Raw genomic sequence first — 18,001 nt, 5'->3', positions numbered from 1 at the left:
TAGGAAATATCTATATGTGCTTTTCACATAATATTGGCTCACTAATGTGTAAAACAAGCCAATAAATTAGATATTATTATCCTTAGGTCACGAACAATGAAACTGAGGATTAAAGAATTCACATAACTTGCCTGAGGTTTTTTTTTTTTTTTTTTGGTCTGTAAGCATCAGAGCCAAAATTAGAACCCAGATACATCTAACTCTAAAGCTTTTGCTCTTAACCACTATTTTTAAAGTCATATGAAATAGTCCATTAATTCATTAACTCACTGACTCATTCAATCAATGTGTAAGACTATGACTCATCCAGAGTTCAAACAGGAAAGAGATGACACACTGAACAAGGATTATTAGAGGAAGGTGTATTTATAAAGAGAGAGACTCTACAAAAGTACTGGTGGGTGTATGGAGGTACAGGAGAAGTAAAATGTTAACACAGTAGCCAAGCACTTCATAGCAATCAAGATGGTTCTTCATCTACCCTAGAAGGGAGACATGAGGGGAGGGGTGGTTATTATACCCTAAAGGAGAGAGCTGTGTAAAGTTTGCAGCTTCTAAAGGAAGGGTGGCTTTATGTTGGGGGACCCAGCCAGCTTTAAGGGAGGCAGCTGGGGAAGTAAATACCATGACCTCAGTCTTCTTCCTTTGATTTCTTCCCAGAGATCCCCAAAGACAGGACCAAAGTTCAAGGAAACCTATTACTGTAAACCATACAGGTCAGCCTCCCAGGGTAGAGAGAAGAGTGTGAAATGGTGACAGTAGATCTGCAGGGGCAAGTGGAATACAGCCAGCACAAAAACCTACTATGCGCCAAGACGGTGCTGACTCCTATGGACCCCTTACATGGATAAGACTTCTACCCTTAGAAACAGGACTTTCTCCTGTCGTGAGTTAAAAGAAAAGCCATTCCAGGGAGGCATGGCCTAGCTGTTAATGTATATTAGAAAATCTTCATAAATTATACATTTATAAAGTAAACCATGTTTATGTCAACTACACTTCTTACACAATCCTTAAGAGCAGGTATAACTAGAGTACTAATATAGAAAGAATAGTTAACTTGTTTGAGATTATTTTCATAAGATCTCGGTGTTCACATGGACCTAGTTCCCGAAATTAGATGTCTCAAGACTTCGGGTGCTGAGACACTCCTTTGTTCAACTCTAGCACTGACGAAATCAACCATCCCTCTGCCTGCAATTATTCTAATTAAGCTTTCTATTAATATTTTTGCCTAGATGAAACTTAATATAAGCATGCTCTGCTTTATAAATATATATAATAAATAAATGCTCTGCCAGTGAACATTAAGGTCACATCACAAAAGAGGGTGATTCCCCATTTCTCCTTGCCAAGATCCAAGAGCAGTACATTATCCCAACTCTCAGCCTATGGAGCAGATAGTGTGCTCTTAATAGATGCCAAAAGAAGGGAGAAGCAGGCAAGGAAGGAGAATAGCAATTGTGAGGCATTCTCTTCCATATGCACTGCCTTTCTGAGCCTTTATAGTGCCTCTCTAATATACTTATTCCCACATTACAGCAGATAAAACTAAAGCTTAGGACTTTTAAGAAACCACGGTTTAACATCCTTCAGCTGGCAAACAAATCCGAACCCAGATCTGTCCAATCCAAATTCTGTGAACTTTCTGTTATACTGTTTTGGAGGGGGACCTGTTCACCTTACCACTCCACTTTCTTCTATGTAGGAGCATTTCCACACAAAGCCAACATGATGAAGGAAAACCTGACCCCTGAGTGGCTCACAGCAGCTGTCCTAACATAACATGCTATAGCTGAACCACTGTTCTGAATGAGTCATTCCAAACAAGATCACACAAATGCAAACAAGACTTTGGGTTACAGTCCACTCCTAGGATGATGCACTTCCACTTCTCTAATGACAGGGAACAAACTGAGACGGCCTTTCCCATCAGACGACCCTGAGGGGCTTTCCTGGTGGTCCAGTGGTTAAGAATCTGCCTGCCATGAAGGAGACACAGGTTCTATCCCTGATCCAGGAAGATCCCACACGTGGCAGAGCAACTAAGCCCGTGCACCATGAGTACTGAATCCGCACTCTAGAGCCCAGCAGCCACAACTACTGAAGTCCACACACCCTAGAGCCCATGCTGTGCAACAAGAGAAGCCATCACAATAAGCCTGCACACACAGAAACTAGAGAGTAATCCCCACTCATCACAACTAGAGAAAAATGAGGCAATGAAGCAGCAATGAACACCCAGCACAGCCAGAAAACAATAAAAAAATAAAATTATTAAAAATAATAATAATAAAAGAGATCTTCAAGAAATCTCTTAAGTGTGACAATTGAAGTGGGAAGATAAAGAGAGGTTAATGTATAAGACTAGCATGCTTTTTCTCAGTACAAGATGCAAAATAAGGAAATATATAATCAGGGGTTTATTCCCCTGACTAAAGAATAAAAGCATCTGATGAAAACATGATGAAACCAGATTCATCCCCAGTTAAAATGACATATACTGCCTCATTTCGAGGGATTTCTCAAGTCCTTATAATGGCAATGCCCTGACAGTAAGAGCCTTGCTAACACTCACAGCTGAGAGTATTTAGCAGGAATTTAGAGCATTTTTCTAGATTCAGAACACTTTTGAGTCTTTCATGAACATTTTGTTGTTGCTGAAGAAAGTTAAGAAAAACATTCCAATTTTAATTACACATATAGTCAAAAACACAGCCCAAAACACATCTTAATTTGGTGTCACAAGAAACAGGATTTTAAAAAGTCAAGGCTGGCAATTGAAGCCATGAGTAAAAATTGAGAGGCTTTATGAAATGATGCTACTGCAAGCTTCCTTGGCAAGAAAGTGCCACCTTGGGCCCTTTAGAGATAAATTAGAGACAGGTAAAGTAGCAGCAGGAAGAGTAAGAGATGCTCCCCTTCCTCCTTCAAGCCCTACCCTCACCTCCAGCCTGCACAGTCCTTCCAGAATCTGCTGGCCTGCGGACAAATACTAGAAGCAGCTCTGAAGTATACACAGAAATGACTGCAGGATCTCTAACAAGGCTTTTCCAAAAGGATTGCTTGAAATTGGCAAACTACAAAGTCGACAACAGAGCCAGGACTTTCTTTCATGCTTGTCCTCTACTTTAAGGGCAGGCTGATTAATACATATAATGATAGGGATGATTGAGATGGGGTTAGATAATAAGAAAATAAACATTAGGTATCTAGCATCTGAGTAATTAAGGCCCATGCACTCTCAAGAGTAAGATCATGATGTCAGTGGTGCCTTACAGAGTGGGGCCAGGAACACTGTTTCTAGAGCAGCGGTGTCTTACCCTGGTGCTCTACACTTTGTAGTCAACTAAGAAAGGCACTTTGCATGCTCATCCAACCTGGAGAGCTGCAGACTGTGCCCATGCAGTTCTCAGGAAGAGTTTACCCACTGTACCCTGGGGAGTCCACTGTACCTGCAAAAATAACCATTCCAAAACACCAGCTGGTATTTCTCAGGACACAGCCCCTCAGGATTATCTTCTCATTGTTGAGGGAGTGCTTGCTGCCGTTCCAAGAGAGAACTCCGGTGAATTTATCTAACTTGTTGTTAGGTGCCTCACACACAACAATCCCTGTAAAATATAAGAAACAAACACCTTTATGCCTCACCTTGAACTCTCTTTAGAAGCCTGCAATACCATGTTAGCAGCCTACTTCTCACATACAGTTCATTTTCCTTCTCTTTTCAACAGCCCAGTGTCATATATATGAAAAAGTGAAAGTGTTAGTCACTCAGATGTGTCCAACTCTGTGAACCCCATGGATTGTAGCCCACCAGGCCCTTCTGTCCATGAAATTCTTCAGGCAAGAATACTAGAGTAGACTGCCATACCGTTCTTGACACACGCACACACATACATACAAAGTCAAGCTAGGAAAAATCACCTGTGGCAGGGTACAAATGTTGTGAAACATGATTTTATGCACTGTCCAAAGAAGAACAGAAACCCCCAGAGCCATGGGATATTTTTTCCTTTAAAAAACAATCACTTCTCTCAACTTTTGGTTTGATTTTTGGAAAGATAAAGCAGAGGTGATCCTAAAAGTTTTTATTTCATCTTTTTTTATTATTATTATTTAATGTAACTTTCACACAGGTTAAGATGGCATACTTCTAGTTTCACAACCAAACTTAATTGGGTCTTTCTAGGCTCATAATCAGAATTTCGGGTTCCTACTGTACTCTATACTATAAATAAACCTGGGCCTTGTTTGCCCCATGTGCCTGAGAATGCATGTGATTCCCTTCTCTGTTCCATGCTTCTTACCTTGATTAGATTCAGAGTTCTGGGGACTCTCAGAGGCACCATATAACTTGCCCCAAACTGTCCGAAAGATGTTTTTTTTTTTTTAATACCAAGCCCATTCCAAATCAATCAATAAATTTGTTCCATTATTTCAATAAGAAAATACACTTTTAGGATGAGGGTTCTCTTGATGGAAAAAGAAACCAGAAATAATCTTTCACAGACTCTGTCACAAAGTATATCTATTAGATTTAAGTACATTTGCATTGCACAAAGTTGGGGTTAACTTTCTGAGTACAAAGATCTGAAAGACAGAGGGAGAGAGGAAGAAAAAGAGAGGAAAGGAATGAAAAAGATAACTGAGAATAGATCCAAAGAAGATTCAAGCCAGCCAGGAGTAAGGTTAGTGTGTACAAAATTCTTTCCCCAAAACAATAAAGATACATTTATTTAATCAAAAACCAAAAGGGTATTTTGCAAGATAGAAAGCAACATTTGGAAAATAAAAAAGGGAAGTATGTCTTTAGCACTGACTGAAGGGAAGAGAGACCAGGGGGCCTACAGAAGTTTTATATTGCACTGTTACACCCCCATCAAACACCCTCCTGAACTTAGAGACTTCTTACCTGACTCCTTTCCTTCCCAGGATAATATGTTTTCCTTTTAAAGCTCATAGACATAGGTGATCGGAGCTTCTCTGGTGGCTCAGACAGTAAAGAATCTGCCTGCAATGCAGGAGAGCCGGGTTTGATCCCTGGGTTGGGAAAATCCCCTGCAGAAAGAAATGTTACCCACACCAGTACTTTTGCCAGGCTCCCATGGACAGAGGAGCCTGATGGGCTATAGTCCATAGGGTCTCAAAGTTGGACACGACTGAGCAACTAACGCTGCAACAAACCTACATAACAGCAACCAGTTTTCACATGGCCTGATCACTCCTAACCAACCAGATTGCTAAAGATAATAGATGTTGCTTGAAAAAAAAAACAAAACAAACAAAACCGTGAAAGGAATAAGAGACTCTAAGGGCTCAGGCTGCTTTTCCAAATCCATCTACCTTTCCCCAGAATCACTGAAATATTGCTGCCAAAACATCCCAACTGGGACACACACTGGCTTCTTCCCAGACATCTACTGCTAACTGTGAGTGTGCTGGCAGAAGGATTTGGATGAGGCTAAATAATCCACGCAAAGTCACTTTTTATATGAACAGGAATGGCTAAGTCCTCATTTGCTCCTATTACAGCATATCACAGATACTCAAAAGTAAGTGAAAACTGATTTCAACTAGCCCAAGTTATTTAGACAACTCCATTGTGGAAGAGGAGACTTTTTCTAAACTCTAAGAATTCAACATCTTTTTTTTTGTTGATCAATAATTAACATTCCCAAATTTTACAGAACCTTGAATTAGGCATCACCAGCAAAACCTACATGAAATAATGGGTCCATAGCAACCTTTAAAGCTTATTCCAGATTCAAGACTCAATTTCTCCAGCTTCAAACTTGGCCACTAAAAAAAAAAATGTGCTTTGGGCAAAAACAACAAGATACACAGTCTCTGCCAACAGGAATATAAAAAACAGGCTCATTTGATCATTTTTATTGTTGCAAGCAAAGACTGACATTGAAGCAAATACAGCCTTGAACATGCTGGCTGGCTCCTCCCTGGCCCCAGGGCTCATCCATTTCTGGCCTGACACCACGGGTGTGGTTCTAGACAGGAACAGACAGTAAGGCCAAGGGGCTATGCCTCAGTTTTTGGAGGCCCAGCACCAATTCAGTCATTCTGGAAGAGTATGAGCCCAGTGGTTTAAGTACATACTAAATACAGGGCCTAGTGAAAATAAAGTAGAATGAACAAAGCCAAGCTACTTTTTTTTACTCTTTAGAAGTGCTCAGCTTCCCTCTTTTAGTCCTGTTAGCACAAAACACAAACTTCCCAATGTCTTTTCTTCCTCTTTCCAAAAGGGATAAACAGGTTCCTTGGAGCACTGTATTCACTTCTGTATCCCCATAACCTATCATATTACCTATATAATAGGAACTTAATAAATATTTGTTGGAGAGATGGATGGAAAGATGACTTCAAGAGAGAAATGGGAAGGTGATGTGGGTATCTGAGCAGATCTAATATGAATGAAAGAAGTGGTGGTATATTTCCATGGTAACAATGATAAAGGGGATTGGAAGACCTAACGGTCTAGCCACAGTGGGCCATTTAAGTTGGCCTAACTCTGAAGGGATACAAATAGATCTAAGAACACTGAAAATAAAGGAGGCAACTTCAAGCACATTAGAAGGAAGCAAAAATATATCCCTGCCACAAAGCACAATAAGGATTAGAGAAAAACTGTAGGACCCTGCTTCCCTTAGCTAACTGAGTCATAGAGTAAGTGGCAGGCAACAGTTTGACAATGGATGAGAAAACAGTTTAGAAAAAAGAGCATTGTTTCTCACATAGTTATTCACAGAACACACATACAGAGAACAAAATCATCTTTAATGAGCAATAAAACTGGGGAGAAAATCATGTCAATTATGAAGTATAAATATAATGAAACTAGTCAGTCTCAGTTGTTTGCTTCTCTGAAAAAAAAACAGATGTGAAAGCAGATAGCAGTTCATCCAGTTTGCAATCACACAGAAATACTCTGAGGCTCGTACCAAGCAAAATCTACAAGGTTTCACTCTGAACCCTCTTGGCATTCTAAATTTAGTCAGCTGGATTGTTAGTTAATTAACAACCTACTAACGTTCTCAAACTAGTGTTCCACTGTAGAGTGGAAATCTATAGTTTATCATGAAAATGGAACTCAGTGCCCCATATTTCAAGATTTTCCCAGAGTACTTGACTTTATTTCTTTATGGATATTATTACTGTTAGCAATGCTTCTTGATTATCTGCACTGCAACTCTTCTCGAAGACAATTAGCTATTGAATTAAGACATCGTTGCTGTTCAAGAGTGCTCTAGCCAAGTGCTTATTAGAGTTTAGAAGACTGCCCTCTACTGTTGCCCTGATGATCGTGATAAATATTTTTTTCTTAGAAAACTGTCACCTTCCCATTTTCTAAAACCTCATTACTCTTCAACCATAAGCCTCAGCTACCCATCATCATCCCTATAATGGCCACATCAACACCAGCAGTAAAGAAGAAAGTTATTTTCTTCACAAGGCTTCTGTGTCACACACAGTCACATCAGCTCTGCTACTGAGCTGTGCTTCTATCCAGGTGAATCAGAAACTGACCTGGTAAGTTTAAAAAGTCACAAGATTCTAACTAAGACTTTGTGTGTTTGGATTTTTTTCAACCAAAAAGAGATGCTTGTTTTTCTGTGTTTTAATTACACACATGCTCTTCTTTAGAAAGGACCACAAAAATACACAAAGATTCCTTAAATAAAGAGTCAACCTTTCCCTGCTTCACAACTCAGTATTAACAGTCATACAAAATATGTAAACTTGTCATTGTTGCAGAAAAACAGATCTTAGTCCAGTAACAGTATGCAAAAGATTCTTAAACATATTTGGACAATTTACATCCGGGGCTTTCCCCAAGGCATAAGACTGACCAGTTTACAAATGTATAATTGAAACTATTTCCAGTTATTTATAAAAACTTGTCAATTCCTAAAAGACTTCAAAATGAAAAATCAAGATCCACTCTATTTTTATACTTTTTATAATATTAGGCCAAGTTATATATCATTTTTTATACAATTCAACAGACTACATATCAATTTTTCTGATGTTTGAAATGTATAAAAATATTTATATGAGAACTTTTCAAATAAATGGATTTACCTACCAAAACCCAACTCCGTTGTGCATGTATTGGTTTCTATGTTTGGCCAGCTCTTCTATAAACTCTTGTCAGGGATCCTGACATTCAAGATCACTGAGAACTTTGCTACTTTTTAAAAAACATGGTGATGTCATCTGGGTCCTGGATGGACTTGATCTCCGGAATTTAATTTTGCATTTTCAGGTTTAAAGTATTCTTAAATTAAAATCTTCCCCTGATCAGGAGCTAAGCGGTCATGCTAATTCCCCTGACTCTCCAATGCTGCCTTTTTGTTTGCAATTTAGAGCCTCTCACGTAAGGCTTTGCCAATAGTCCTAGGTTCATATTCTACTTCTTCCACTTAGTAACCATGTGACCTTGGGGAACTTATTCAATTTATCTGGGTCTCAGTTTCCTTGCCCATAAATTGGAAGTAATAGCAATCTCTTCTTCCTGGGGCTGTAAGGATTTAATAAAATAAAATGTGCAATTACTCAGCATGGTGCCTGGTACATAGTGACTACTTGTTCACGTGTCAACATCACGGGTAGGCATGGGAACTTTATAACTTTTATCTAATTAAAGGTTTCTTTGAGGATGAGTTCTTGTTCAAATCTGTCTTCTCCCAGGGCTATAAGTCTTATGAAGGCAAGGCCTGCGTCTGACTTGTTAACCACTGTATCTCGGGGCTTAGCAAATCCCTTGGCTTTGTGTTAAAATATACATTTAGTAAGTAAATGAACAGGTGACTGAGTGAATGGATAAAAGAAAAAAAAAAGCAAGCAAGCAAGCTCAGGCCATGCCTTAAGAGGCCACCAACAAGTTACTGTCCTTGCATTTAAGAACAAAAGTGGGGAGGCAGGGAGACTTACAAGAGACATCCTAAGGCCCTACCCACCTCAGTTTTGACGCTTGCTGTTGTCCCCAGGTTGGAGGTCCCAATGTGGACTTCTTGGGTTAGGATAGGGAAACTCGGGTGTTCAGTTATTTAGAAGATATGATATGCCATTTTGATACAGGACTGAAACTGTAGTTTGGTGCTAAAGATAGTAGTATGACACAAATGGCAGAAAGTGAAGAAGAACTAAAGAGCCTCTTGATGAAAATGAAAGAGGAGAGTGAAAAAGTTGGCTTAAAGCTCAACATTCAGAAATCTAAGATCATGGCGTCTGGTCCCATCACTTCATGGCAAATAGATGGAGAAATAGTGGAAACAGTCGCTGACTTTATTTTTCTGGGCTCCAGAAACACTGCCAATGGTGACTGCAGCCATGAAATTAAAAGATGCTTACTCCTTAGAAGGAAAGTTATGACCAAACTAGACAGCATATTAAAAATCAGAGACATTACTTTGCCAACAAAGGTCCATCTAGTTAAGGCTATGGTTTTTCCAGTGGTCATGTATGGATGTGAGAGTTGGACTATAAAGAAAGCTGAGCACCAAAGAATTGATGCTTTTGAACTGTGGTGTTGGAGAAGACTCTTGAGAGTTCCTTGGACTTCAAGGAGATCCAACCAGTCCATCCTAGAGGAGATCATTAGATGTTCTCCTGGGTGTTCACTGAAAGGACTGATGTTGAAGCTGAAACTCCAATACTTTGGGCACCTGATGCAAAGAGCTGCCTCATTGGAAAAGACCCTGATGCTGGGAAAGAGCGAGGGCAAGAGGAGAAGGGGATGACAGAGGATGAGATGGTTGGATGGCATCACCCATTCAATGGACATAGGTTTGGGTGGACTTCGGGAGTTGGTGATGGACAGGGAGGCCTGGCGTGCTGCAGTTCATGGAGTCGCAAAGAGTTGGACATGACTGAGCGACTGAACTGAACTGACACAAATCTCAGGAGAAAAAAATACATGGTAACTAAAAGCAAAACCAAGACCTTACTCAGATTTGCCCAGATATCACAAGCCAAAAGATACACACAGCAAACACAGAAAGGGCATGCCTCACACATCTGTCTCCTCTATTAGACCGCGCCATAGCCAGGCAGGGCACTTCCAAATGTACACAATGCTGACATCATACTTTTAATTTAAGCTAAATGATACAATGTGTGCTGTGTTCTCAGTAGTTCAGTCCTCTTTAACTCTTTTGTGACCCTATGGACTGTAACCCACCAGGCAAGAATGGGATTTCCCAGGCAAGAATACTGGAATGGTTGCCATTTCCTCCTCCAGGGGATCCTTCTGACCCAGGGATCAAACTCATGTCTCCTGCATCTCCTGCATTGGCAGGTGGATTCTTTACCACTTAACCATCTGGGAAACCTAAGGGATGCAATATCTGGTTTTAATTCGCACAACTGAAAGAAAGTTCTTTTACCCCCGAGAAGAAAACTTGAAATCTATTGATATCCCATTATGACAAAGGTTAACAGAAGAGACCTAAAAGAGGGGATAGAAAAAGAATGGAGGAGAAGTATCAAAAGAATCTTGATAGTACATGTGAAGATATGTTGTAATTCTACATACATTGTGTTGCAACTTATCTTTAAAGGTGCTTAATGATAAATTTTTTCTTCCAAGGAGTAAGCGTCTTATAATTTCAGGGCTGCAGTCACCATCTGCAGTGATTTTGGAGCCCAGAAAAATAAAGTCTGACCCTATTTCCACTGTTTCCCCATCTATTTCCCATGAAGTGATGGGACCAGATGCCATGATCTTCATTTTCTGAATGTTGAGTTTTAAGCCAACTTTTTCACTCTCCTCTTTCACTTCCATCAAGAGGATTTTTAGTTCCTCTTCACTTTCTGCTGTAAGGGTGGTGTCATCTGCATATCTGAGGTTACTGATATTTCTCCTGGCAATCTTGATTCCAGCTTGTACTTCTTCCAGCCCAGTGTTTCTCATGATGTACTCTGCATATAAGTTAAATAAGCAAGGTGACAATATATAGCCTTGACATACTCCTTTCCCTATTTGGAACCAGCCTGTTGTTCCATGTCCAGTTCTAACTGCTGCTTCCTGACCTGCATACAGATTTCTCAAGAGGCAGGTTAGGTGCTCCAGTATTCCCATCTCTTTCAGAATTTTCCACAGTTTATTGTGATCCACACAGTCAAAGGCTTTGGCATAGTCAATAAAGCAGAAATAGATGTTTTTCTGGAACTCTCTTGCTTTTTCCATGATCCAGCAGATGTTGGCAATTTGATCTCTGGTTCCTCTGCCTTTTCTAAAACCAGCTTGAACATCTGGAAGTTCACGGTTCACGTATTGCTGAAGCCTGGCTTGGAGAATTTTGAGCATTACTTTACTAGCATGTGAGATGAGTGTAATTGTGCGGTAGTTTGAGCATTCTTTGGCATTGCCTTTCTTTGGGATTGGAATGAAAACTGACCTTTTCCAGTCCTATGGCCACTGCTGAGTTTTCCAAACTTGCTGGCATATTGAGTGAGCACTTTCATAGCATCATCTTTCAGGATTTGAAATAGCTCAACTGGAATTCCATCACCTCCACTAGCTTTGTTCGTAGTGATGCTTTCTAAGGCCCCCTGACTTCACATTCCAGGATGTCTGGCTCTAGGTGAGTGATCACACCATCATGATTATCTTGGTCATGAAGATCTTTTTTGTATAGTTCTTCTGTGTATTCTTGCCACCTCTTCTTAATATCTTCTCCTTGTTTTAGGTCCATACCATTTCTGTCCTTTATTGAGCCCGTGCCTGCATGAAATGTTCCCTTGGCATCTCTAATTTTCTTGAAGAGATCTCTAGTCTTTCCCATTCTGTTCTTTTCCTCTATTTCTTTGCATTGATTGCTGAAGAAGGCTTTCTTATCTCTTCTTGCTATTCTTTGGGACTCTGCATTCAGATGCTTGTATCTTTCCTTTTCTCCTTGGCTTTTTGCTTCTCTTCTTTTCACAGCTATTTGTAAGGCCTCCTCAGACAGCCATTTTGCTTTTTTGCATTTCTTTTCCATGGCGATGGTCTTGATCCCTGTCTCCTGTACAATGTCACGAACCTCAGTCCATAGTTCATCAGGCACTCTATCTATCAGATCTAGTCCCTTAAATCTATTTCTCATTTCCACTGTATAATCATAAGGGATTTGACTTAGGTCATACCTGAGTGGTCTAGTGGTTTTCCCTGTTTTCTTCAATTTCAGTCTGAATTTGGCCATAAGGAGTTCATGATGTGAGCCACAGTCAGCTCCTGGTCTTGTTTTTCTTGACTTACTCCTTGGAAGAAAAGTTATGAGCAACCTAGATAGCATACTGAAAAGCAGAGACATTACTATGCCAACAAAGGTCCGTCTAGTCAAGGCTATGGTTTTTCCTGTGGTCATGTATGGATGTGAGAGTTGGACTGTGAAGAAAGCTGAGCGCCAAAGAATTGATGCTTTTGAACTGTGGTGCTGGAGAATACTCTTGAGAGTCCCTTGGACTGCAAGGAGATCCAACCAGTCCATTCTGAGGGAGATCAACCCTGGGATTTCTTTGGAGGGAATGATGCTGAAGCTGAAACTCCAGTACTTTGGCCAGCTCATGCGAAGAGTTGACTCATTGGAAAAGACTGATGCTGGGAGGGATTGGGGGCAGGAGGAGAAGGGGATGACAGAGGATGAGATGGCTGGATGGCATCACGGACTTGATGCATGTGAGTCTGAGTGAACTCCAGGAGTTGGTGATGGACAGGGAGACCTGGTGTGCTGCGATTCATAGGGTCGCAAAGAGTCGGACACGACTGAAAGCCTGAACTGAATGATAAACTTGATGTGATATGTCATGCACGCTCAGTTGTGTCCAACCCTTTGTGACTCCATGAATTGTAGCCCGCCAGGCTCCTCTGTCCATGGAATTTTCCAGGCAAAAATACTAGAGTGGGTAGCCATTTCCTCATCCAGGGGATCTTTCTGACCCAGGGACTGAATCCACATCTGCTGTGTCTTTTGCACTGGGAGGCAGATTCTTTACCACCATGCCACCATAAACTTAATAAACTAATAATTTCAATAGAGTGATGACAATAGAAAAGATTTTAAAATAATAGAAAAAAAGAGAATTCAGATAGAGGAGAAAGTAAACTATTAAAAACAAAGAGTTGAAAGAGAAAGATGCAAAGAGAATAGTTAGAAATAATGCAAAAAGGGAGGAAAGAAAAACTATGGCTAGGGTCATGAGAGAAATTGGTGGATATAGTAGAAGTACTGTTGTGTGAACATGTATGTCTCAGAGGTAGGGAAAGAATGAAATTAAAACTAAGGCTTAAAAAGAAGGAAAGGAAGGAAAAGTTGAAGGCTATAAGAAAGCAAAAGCAACTGCGGGAAAGATTTGGCATTTGTTAACTATTCCAACTCTTTCAAAGACTTTTCCACATATTGCATCACTTGTCTTTAAATTTGTCTGCTAAGAGGGGGGATTAATTTTTATATTCTATCGAAAAAAATAAAAATTTATTTTAAAAATCTATAAAATTTATTTCCCCTTAATTCCTCTATTCATTTTTCAGATGTTTTCTTGGAAATAGGAAATCACATTTTAATATGGCTAAACCCATAGAACATCCTATTGCCTTGAATGTTATGGTAGATTGAAATTCAACCCAAGAATAAGAAGAAAAAGTAAATTTAGCAGAGATCTGATATTTAGCTCAGAAGTGTTCTCTGAAAAGTGATCACAGTTTATGTATAAATGAGAGAAAATAGAGGTCTGTGTTGCCTTTATTGGCAAAAACTATTATATATTAGAGGTTTTGTGAATTATCTATGCTATTTGAAGCAAATGCAGACTACAACTATTAAGTAATAATTATGAATATACTTTTAAAGTAAATTTTATTAAGTATTAATAAAGATTTTATCTATGTATATATATTCATCCACATACACACACACACACACACACACAGACAAGTCCTTTAACCTCTCTGGACCTGTTATTCCATCTGTGATAAAAGAATTATTTTAGGTGAAGAAGTATTTTCTGCTTTAGCCCAAGCAGCACCACTTGTATGCATCAGCACCACTTGTATTAGCTTAAATTTCGGACTTCTGTGTTCAACTCTGTTTTGTTTGGAGGAAAGATTCTGAGGAAAGTCATTATAAAACCACCACAGCAGATGGTCCCTTTCTCAGCCACTGCCCTCCAAGAGAAGGGGACCCAGCACTCTTGCTTTGTCTTACAAGTTCCCATCAGGAAGCCTCTTCTTCACCCATCATTTCATACTCCACCCTCAGCCCCTTACCTTAGGCCCCTCCTTTGCTCTGCCATGTCTTTTCAGGGCCTGAGGCTGATCCTGTCCCCCACTCTCTGGCACCTGTGACCATTTATTCATGCATTAATCAAGGATTTGTTGATCAATCACTCTGTACCATGCTTTCTTCCAGGGACTTGGCATTTATCAGTGACCAAAGCAGAGATCCCTATTTGGCTCACACTGCAGCAGGTAGACACAGACAATAAATAACAACCAGAAAATAAGCACTTTGTAGAGTATGCCAGATGGTGATAAGTGCTATGAGAAAAAAGAAAAAGTCAAGCAGGCCAGGAAGGATTGAGAGGGGTATGAGTTGTCATGTTGAGAAGGCAGATTCTTGGCCCCATTCCTGCAGTTTCAAGTAAGAAATCTACCTAATCCAGCGTGCCCCTTTATACAGAATCCTGGAATTGACCTCTGGTCACAGGGTGTGGTAGAGACAGCACTCAACTCAACTCCATACTCATTTCCTTCCTTGCATTTAGGTCAGGCCCATGTGACTCATGCTGGCCAATGAAACATAAGAGGAAGAGCAGTTAAAAGTTAGCTTGTCTCTTTCATCTCATCCTTACTCTGATGTGCTCACCTTAAGGGCCATTAGTCTAGGCATCAAAGCTACAAGATGAAGAAGGCCATCCAACCTGCACCAGATGTGACATGAGGAAGAAATAAACTTCTACTGTTTATGCCACTATGATTTCAGGGTTGTTTGTAACTAAATCACAGCACAGGCTATCTGGGCCAGTATCTATGAAAGAAAACGAGCTGGCAATTATAACATAATTTTCTGCTTTTTAGCAGTAAAGTAAGCAAGAAGTCATGAATTTTCACCTCCTCATAGATTAACAGAGGTGTAAAGGTACACTTCTGCCAGGAAAGAAATGAGTAAATTACATTTAGGTTGCACTTTTAAGACTCTATGAATATTCTGTGACGTGTTTTAAGCAAGTATTTTGATTCATGAACACAATTTACTTTTTTGGATTTACATAACAGTAAAATTTCATTGAAAAAATTACTTAGTAGAGAATGTGTAATTTATTTTAATCTAATCAAAATATTTCTTGGGCCATTCAGTTTCCTGGCTATTCCCCTGACTTAAATCTCAAACTGGAGGAATATTTTTTTTCTGTAAACATTTGTTACAATGGCACTCATTTAAGAAAGATTAAAATATTAACAGTATCCAGATGGAGTCTACAAGCAAATGCAAAGCACAAGCAACAGGAGCTCTAAGTTGTGCCCTGAGAAACTTTAAAATGTAAAGCTGCCTGTGCTCTAACTCACAGGATCATGCTTGTCCATATTTTCCTTTAGTAGACTCCAAAGAAAACATTTAGAAAGATAGCCTCAAACTCATAAATATGGGTTAATAAATAAAACAAATCTGTATGGAAATATTGATATCCAAGTCCAGATACATAGGTATATAAAGCAAGAGACCATTGAGGGGTGCCAGGAAGACCCCAAAGGTTCTCCAACCACTTATCAGGATGCCCGAAGTCCTACCATTAATTATTTTTCCTTTGACTAGAAGAATTTTGCTACTCTGTGACAGCTTTGATAGGAAAGAACAAGACACAGATGGAGTAGAATAGGCAGGGGAGACCATGCTGAGGAGCATGGGACTGGGTTGAATGATGTGAAGATGGTGATAACAAAACCCTGGTCTAAAATAAAGGGCAATAGTGGACAACTGATTAATAAATTATAATATTCTTCTTGAACACCTACTCCTTTATGATATTATATCAGACACTCTGAAAGACACAGAAATATATGAGGCAGAGTTGCTGTCTTCATCAAGTCTGTAGTCTGGGGTTTGGTCTTTGTTATGGAGCCAGAGAATGCATGGCTAGTTAGAGCTAGAAATAGGAGTGTGGTCTGTTACTCATCCTCAGCAAGTCTGTATGAGGCTCCAGGGAGACCCAGGTCAGGCAAATGAAGGGTATTACGGGACCAGAGGGAACAAGGTCTAGAGAAGAGAAAACAAGGATGAAAGGAACAATGAACTGATACAGCCATTCTCTTGGTAAACACTTTTACCCTGGAGCATGAGAAGAGATCACAGGCCTTGATGCTTGGAGAATTTTATGTCCTTCCACCAAATAAAAAGAAACATAAATTGAATTTCATATAATTATTTTGATACATGGCTTTGTTACAAAAGCTTTTGGTTTTGAGGTCTTTCTTTTTCAGTTTTAAACACTTACCATCAAACTTCGCAAGTCTGCTAATATCTGCTCCAAGTTCTGAGGTAACTGAGAGCGCGTGGCGCACTTTAAGGTTTGTTTCCCTGTGAAATTAATTGACATGACATGAACTTTTAAATGAAACAGCCCAACAGTATCTTACACAAAGCAATCAGGGGCATTTCTGCAATTTTAGCACATGCAAAATCCAACACAAGAGATTCAAGAAACTCCCTCTGAATGTCATTCACACCTCCCACACTATCTCGGGAAAGTGGACACATCTTTGCAGACTCCTAAGAGTTAGCATTTCATCCACGGCACATCTCTGTAACAACAGTGATCTGTTTGGCTATTTAGAAAAACAGAGGATGTATTAATAACAAGTATGGTTGCATTTGAACATTCTTAGACATCATGCATGAGTTACAAAACACATTAGGAATGGGAACACAGATGCCAGTTAAAGGAGGTCAGTATCACTCCAGAATCTGGTATCTATGCAGAAGTTTTACTAGTAAATTTCACAGTAGCTGAAATTCAAATGGGAAAAGGAATACAGCTTTCTTTTTCTTGAAGAATCAAGCCAAGAATCCCATACATCTAGAATCATAAAACTAGACAGGGACTAGGTAGATCACAAGGAGCTGGTCATCTTCTTCCAAACAAGACCATGTATACACTGGTGATGGCAGTCTGGTATTCATGAGATGACCAGCAGTGAAGGGTCTATGGCCATCACTCAAGTCTCCTGTTTAAGGAGTTTGTCATGTCAGTTTCCTCACTGAGTTCAACCAAATTCTCTTCTACCATAGCTTAAGAGCATCTGTCAGAGTTCAGTCTTTATGGAAATGTTTAGTAGTGGGTTCAGTAGTAGTGGGTCAACAAATATCAACTGAATACATACCACAGTCACCCATGAAACTCAGTGCAGCCCTGAAGGTTACTGTCCTCTTGAGGAAAACAAGTGGTAGGTAAAAAAGCAAAAATCACCTTTTGGAAGTGCATGCCAAACCATGAAAAACTGAATTTAGAGAACTGAGCAGATACCTACGACTTCATTTAATCTAAACTTCTCCATGATTAAGTTTCACAATGATATTATGGCAATAAGAACTGAATCCAAGGAATGCCCATTAGTCAAACAGCTTTCTGCAGAAAACATTAAGCTGAATGTATAATTGAAATAACTTTATTCAAAAGTCATTTAGATCTTATGGATCTAAATCTACAAATTCTAGGAGGCAGAGATGAGTATAGACAGTCAAAAATAACTTCATAATTGAGGCAGAAATTGAGTTGGGCTTGATGGAAAAGAGTGAGACAGTGGTGTTGAGATTAAAGGACAAATGTTTGCCCTGTAAATGACTTTCCAAATAATTTAAACAATCACACCAACTGGACCAGATAGCTCTCATTCCTCAGCCTCCTCTATTCCACATTCCTCCATTCCACATATGCTGTCACTCATCTAAGTTCATCATCATGTTAATTTATTTCCTCAGGATTCTAATATCTCACTTCCATATTCAGA

The 18,001-nt window shown here is 39.7% G+C and overlaps 1 protein-coding gene across 6 annotated transcripts in view; it reads right to left on the bottom strand.

Moving 5' to 3' along the window:
* ATP8B4 (ATPase phospholipid transporting 8B4 (putative)) overlaps positions 1-18,001 on the bottom strand; it is a 293,676-nt gene that overhangs the window by 115,085 nt on the left and 160,590 nt on the right. For all 6 annotated transcript variants that reach the window (XM_069596531.1, XM_069596528.1, XM_069596532.1 and 3 more), the window contains 2 exons: positions 16,489-16,571; positions 3,456-3,614 (listed from right to left, as the gene is read on the bottom strand). In XM_069596531.1, the coding sequence (XP_069452632.1) occupies positions 3,456-3,614; positions 16,489-16,571 (242 nt within the window). The remainder of the gene's footprint in view (positions 1-3,455; positions 3,615-16,488; positions 16,572-18,001) is intronic.

This window comes from Ovis canadensis, chromosome 7, assembly GCF_042477335.2.
Source record: "Ovis canadensis isolate MfBH-ARS-UI-01 breed Bighorn chromosome 7, ARS-UI_OviCan_v2, whole genome shotgun sequence".
Classification (NCBI taxonomy): Eukaryota; Metazoa; Chordata; class Mammalia; order Artiodactyla; family Bovidae; genus Ovis; species Ovis canadensis.
This window is presented reverse-complemented; position numbering and strand designations above follow the sequence as displayed.